Source organism: Leopardus geoffroyi, chromosome E1 (assembly GCF_018350155.1).
Source record: "Leopardus geoffroyi isolate Oge1 chromosome E1, O.geoffroyi_Oge1_pat1.0, whole genome shotgun sequence".
Taxonomy (NCBI): domain Eukaryota; kingdom Metazoa; phylum Chordata; class Mammalia; order Carnivora; family Felidae; genus Leopardus; species Leopardus geoffroyi.
In genome coordinates, this window is record NC_059330.1 from 39905540 (window position 1) to 39910721 (window position 5182).

Here is a 5182-nt window from a genome sequence, read left to right on the forward strand (position 1 = left end):
TCTATGCCTTTTCTTGACCACGAACATTTTTCCACCCTCCAGATGATTATTATGCTGATTTTTCAAGTAATCTTTTCATTTATTTTTCTTGCAGTTTCATTACCTATGTAGGCATCCCTAGATGATACAGCTTTATTTTGCATCTTTCTGAATTTTTATAGGAATGAAATCTTACTGTAGGTGTAACTTTTTTACTCAGTATTATGGAAGAGTTTGGGTAGGTAGCTTCCAAGAAGGTCCAATGTTTTCCACCTCTTGGAGTTCATGGTCTCATGTAATTCCCACCCCTCAAGTAAACTGCCTGTCAACAGGATATGACAACATCAAGTGACTGAGTTACAAAAGATTGTGACTTTCATCTTAATGCCAACTCTTTCTCTCTCACACTGGCTTTGATGAAGCCAGGTCCTACGTGAGAGATCCTTGCAGCAAAGAACTGAGCATAGTCTCCATTCAACAACCAGCAAGGAAGCGAGGGCCTCCCTCCTGTGGCCCTAAAGGGTCTGAATCCTGCCACATAAATGTAGTTGGAAGTAGAGTCTTCCCCAGGCGAGAACTCAGATGAGACCCCAGTGCTAGCCAACACCTTGAGTGCAGCCATGTGAAACCCTATGCAATGGAGAGTCTGGGTGGGCCATACCTGGATTTGGATCCGCAGAAATAGAGAAAATAAATGTCACTATAAGCTGCTAAATTTGGGGGTGATGTTACATAACAGTAGGTAACCAGGATAGATTTATCTAGGACCACGGCACACACAGGTGAGAAGGGAGGCATCGAAAGGTGCCAAGAAATAGAAATGCTAAAATGGATATAGTCATAAGGCCACAAAGCCCACGTAGCCATTCCCTAAGAGGGTCTGGGGCACTCTCTTTACCACGCTATTAGGGAATCATCAAGTACCGGTGTCAGCAGCATCTTGGGAGAGGAGTGCCTATTGTCTAAAGTTAGAGGTTGTGGTAGGGAATACTGTGACCAAACTGTGCTCCCTAGGAAGAATGGGGATGGTCATAGCTCTGAATGACTTAGTCATGTGCAGGACTTAATTGTAGGAAGTAATGTGGGTATAATTATGTGATTGCCAACAAGGTTGGAATGACAAAGGGGGCAGAATGATATGTGACCCTCAGGGATCTATCAATATGGATAATAAAGCATGATGTCCCTCATATAGGATATAGGCAGACAACTCAGATACACCTTTATAGAATATATAAGTGTGTGTGTGTGTGTATGTGTATGTGTGTGTGTGTGTGTGTGTGTGTGTGTGTGTGTATAGGTGTATTCATGCAATGAAAGGAACAAGAATAAAAGAACAAAGGCTGAGACCATGAACCAATGGAAAGTCATGATCCCTGGCAGAGTGTGCAGAGTCAGGCTATTAGTAGACCTAGAAACCATTAACCTAGAAATGAAGAGGCCAGTCATCTAGGATGAAGGGCTGCACAAGTATATATCATAGAATTTCTTTCATCCTTCCTCAAGGAACCTATGGCCATTGGTTCAGCAGAAACAGGAATACTCATGTGTTTGCAGGCTGTCGGATGAGATCTGAGCTGAACTCACTACTGGATACGTACAATCGTTCATGGTTCCTATTTAAACACCTTGATCTAATGTCAGAGTTAAAGGAGAAGGTTCCTCACTACCTTCATCCCAGTGATCCACTGGGGGGAATTTGTGCCACCTTCTACCATAATCGTAGGCTGTGAACATCTAGAGGTCTCGGCTCTAAGACAGGAAAGCTACCTGGAAGGGACATGGTAAAGTTCTGTGTGGAATTAACCTCCGGCTGCCACCTTATCCTTTTGGACTTCTAGTGCCTAGACATAGGAGCTATGGGAGCCACAAGGAATATGTTTAGCTATTACATGTTTAGGCGATCTACAGGGACATTCGTGCAGATGGACAAGTAGTTGTAGTCTGAAGAGGACACAGGAACCATGGGTTCAGAACTCTCAGGAATGGAGACCATGGTCACTATACCAGGCAAGTCAGCTAAAGGAGCGCAGAAGCTGCCCATTAACTCTCATCTTCTAGGTTTTTATAGAAACTGTGGCAAACGACCTGGAGCAAGGTTACTGAGAGAAACGCATAGATATGGGCAGAACCAGGAGTAGGTATACGATATCCCATTCTGATTCTCTTTGCCATACATGCCGTCATCCACAAGGTAGTGCGAGTGTGGGCTACGCGTGGTTCACACTGATCACGCACTATCTGCAGGTAACTGTCTCAGGCTCTGGGGTGAGGGACACCTGGAGTTCTTGCTCTCCATCCTTTCCACTCACCAAAGGATGTTGACAGGTAGCGATAGGTGACGTAGGAGCACAAAGGCCCAACTGCTTTTTCCACTAAGATGAGCAAGTCCGTGGCCCAGTACACACCCTTCATCTGTGGGACAGAATACGGGGGCGGAGTTGAACTGAAAGCACCCTTTGTCTTAGCTTCTTTTACTGCCCTGTGCTGACTCCGCTTTGCACTGGGTCTCCTGAGAGCACCTCCTTCCTTATGCAGTACTTGTGCAGGAATACCCGTTGTAGGCTCTGGTGTTTTGAATGCAACGTGAGAATCGCGGTTTGGTGCGGTCCGCCTCAAGCATAGCCTCCTTGAGAGAGACACTTCCTAACATGGTGAGCTGTTTTATTGGTGGGAGTGTCTCCTGTCCCTCGGGATATATGATCTTCCAAGAATTGGACACAGGAAGTCTAAAACCAAGTGTGCACAAACTGTGAGAAGCAACAACATCCTATGAAAAGATTCAGTGGTTCAGCGGAGAATAAGGTCGAGAGCCCACGGTGTCACCCAGTGACCGTTCATATCATAGGGAAATGTTTGAAGGCACTGTTACTGAGACTTGGAACACTGGTGTCACGTCGACCTCAGGGTCGGAGCTCAAAACAGAGGCTTGAGACCAAGTAGATTGTCTGGGAGGTGGTCCCAAGTAGTGCTCTAGGGATACTGTGAAGTGATCCGGGGAAGGGTGGAAACCAATCCAGGTTGATTTCAAAAGCAGGTGAGTCCTGTGGGCATCGGGGGTTCGTTCAGTGCTACTGAGGCCCTCTGGTCTCCCACGCCCACTCCAGGGGAAAGAGGCTAGAGCGCTTATCCACCAACTACTGGCCACCTTTCGAAGGCTTCTCCCAGGCACTTGCCTTCCCTGCTCTGTCCTGTGATATACGTTTCTTCACGCAGACTGAGCCCTCCGCAGAGTTCCAGGTGCTTGCTGCAAGCCACCATCCTACACTGTTAGCGTGGGAAGCGCCAAGGTGATAGAGGTGAAAGTCCTGAAATCGCCTGCTATGATCTGCTCGTTGTGCAGAGAATAGTAGAAGACCTGACAGCTAAGGGTGACCGTTGAAGAAGGAAAAAGAATGAGACACGATTTCTTATATTTATGCCTGGAAAATCAAGATTTATTTGACACACAGAAACATCTCCATATCAGAAAATCTGGCAGTAGCTGATACATCAATCAGAATGGCATGTTAACATATATCAGATAATACAATCTTTGTAGTGATTTGGGGTGGAGTTAGTAACAAGGCGGTGAGGAGGGAGTGGGCGGTAGGGAGGTATATTCCAAGGCCAAGCGGTTGAAAAATCACTGGGAACTGAGGTTTTACAGTTGGCCTCACATGATTCAGCTCCCAGTTGGACTGCGACATGAAGGAGATTGGCTGATGAAAACAGCAGGGTGCAGGTCAGGGCACTCAGCAGCAGCAAGAGCCACTAGAGCAGGTGGGGGGGGTGGTGGCAGGGGGTCTAGCAACAGCTGGGGCGGCAGCAGCTGGACACACAGCAGGTGGGGCGGCAGCAGGTGGTCCGGCAGCAGGTGGTCTGGCAGCAGGTGGGGCGGCAGCAAGGCTGGCAGCAGCTGGAGCCACAGCAATTCGAGCCACAGCCGCTGGAGCCCCCACAGCAGGGGCGGCAGCAGCTGGACACACAGCAGGTGGGGCGGCAGCAGGTGGTCCGGCAGCAGGTGGTCTGGCAGCAGGTGGGGCGGCAGCAAGGCTGGCAGCAGCTGGAGCCACAGCAATTCGAGCCACAGCCGCTGGAGCCCCCACAGCAGGGGCGGCAGCAGCTGGACACACAGCAGCTGGGGCGGCAGCAGGTGGTCCGGCAGCAGGTGGTCTGGCAGCAGGTGGGGCGGCAGCAAGGCTGGCAGCAGCTGGAGCCACAGCAGCTGGAACCCCCACAGCAGGGGCGGCAGCAGCTAGAGATGCAGCAGCTGGGGCGGCAGCAGCTGGAACCACAGCAGCTGGAACCACAGCAGCTGGGGCGGCAGCAAGTGGTCCTGCAGCAGGTGGTCTGGCAGCAGGTGGGGCGGCAGCAAGGCTGGCAGCAGCTGGAGCCACAGCAGCTGGGGCGACAGCAGGTGGTCCTGCAGCAGGTGGTCTGGCAGCAGCTGGGGCGGCAGCAAGGCTGGCAGCAGCTGGAGCCACAGCAGCTGGGGCGACAGCAGGTGGTCCTGCAGCAGGTGGTCTGGCAGCAGCTGGGGCGGCAACAAGTCTCCTGGCCACAGCCCTGCTCAGAGCAGACGGAGCCACAACAGGAGTTGACCATGGTGTCAGAGGGAGGTTTTGGGTGGATTTCCAGAAAGGTGGGTTTGGAAGTTTTGAACGTCTGCTTCCCCAAGGTCACCTTTTATACCTTTCTTGGTGGCCACTGTCTCACGTGCAACACTCTTTTCTTTTCATTGTTTGTCCTAATAGTAGCCAATTATCAAATTAGCCAGTTTTCATTTTCAGGTTAAGATTTTCAAGATAGATGGATAACATGATTTCATTTTCCTGATACATGACTCATCCCATCTGCTTTTCCTGAATCATCTTTAATGTGTTTGTCTTGCTTTAGCTACCTGAAAGAAAGCTGTCACCTGGGGCGCCTGGGTGGCGCAGTCGGTTAAGCGTCCGACTTCAGCCAGGTCACGATCTCGCGGTCCGCAAGTTCGAGCCCCGCGTCGGGCTCTGGGCTGATGGCTCAGAGCCTGGAGCCTGTTTCCGATTCTGTGTCTCCCTCTCTCTCTCTGCCCCTCCCCCGTTCATGCTCTGTCTCTCTCTGTCCCAAAAATAAATAAACGTTAAAAAAAAAAAAAAAAAAAAAAAAAGAAAGCTGTCACCTGATTTCTGTCTAGAGGTATATGTGTTTATCTAATTGTGCTTAGCAAATCATTTGTACT

At 49.9% G+C, this 5182-nt stretch overlaps 1 protein-coding gene across 1 annotated transcript; it reads right to left on the reverse strand.

Moving 5' to 3' along the window:
* Positions 1-3389: 3389 nt before the first annotated feature.
* Positions 3390-4633, reverse strand: LOC123603667 (keratin-associated protein 4-12-like). The gene has a single exon (XM_045488814.1). It carries the CDS (start codon positions 4564-4566, stop codon positions 3766-3768), a length of 801 nt encoding a protein of 266 aa, XP_045344770.1. The 5' UTR covers positions 4567-4633; the 3' UTR covers positions 3390-3765.
* Between the last annotated feature and the right edge of the window lie 549 nt (positions 4634-5182).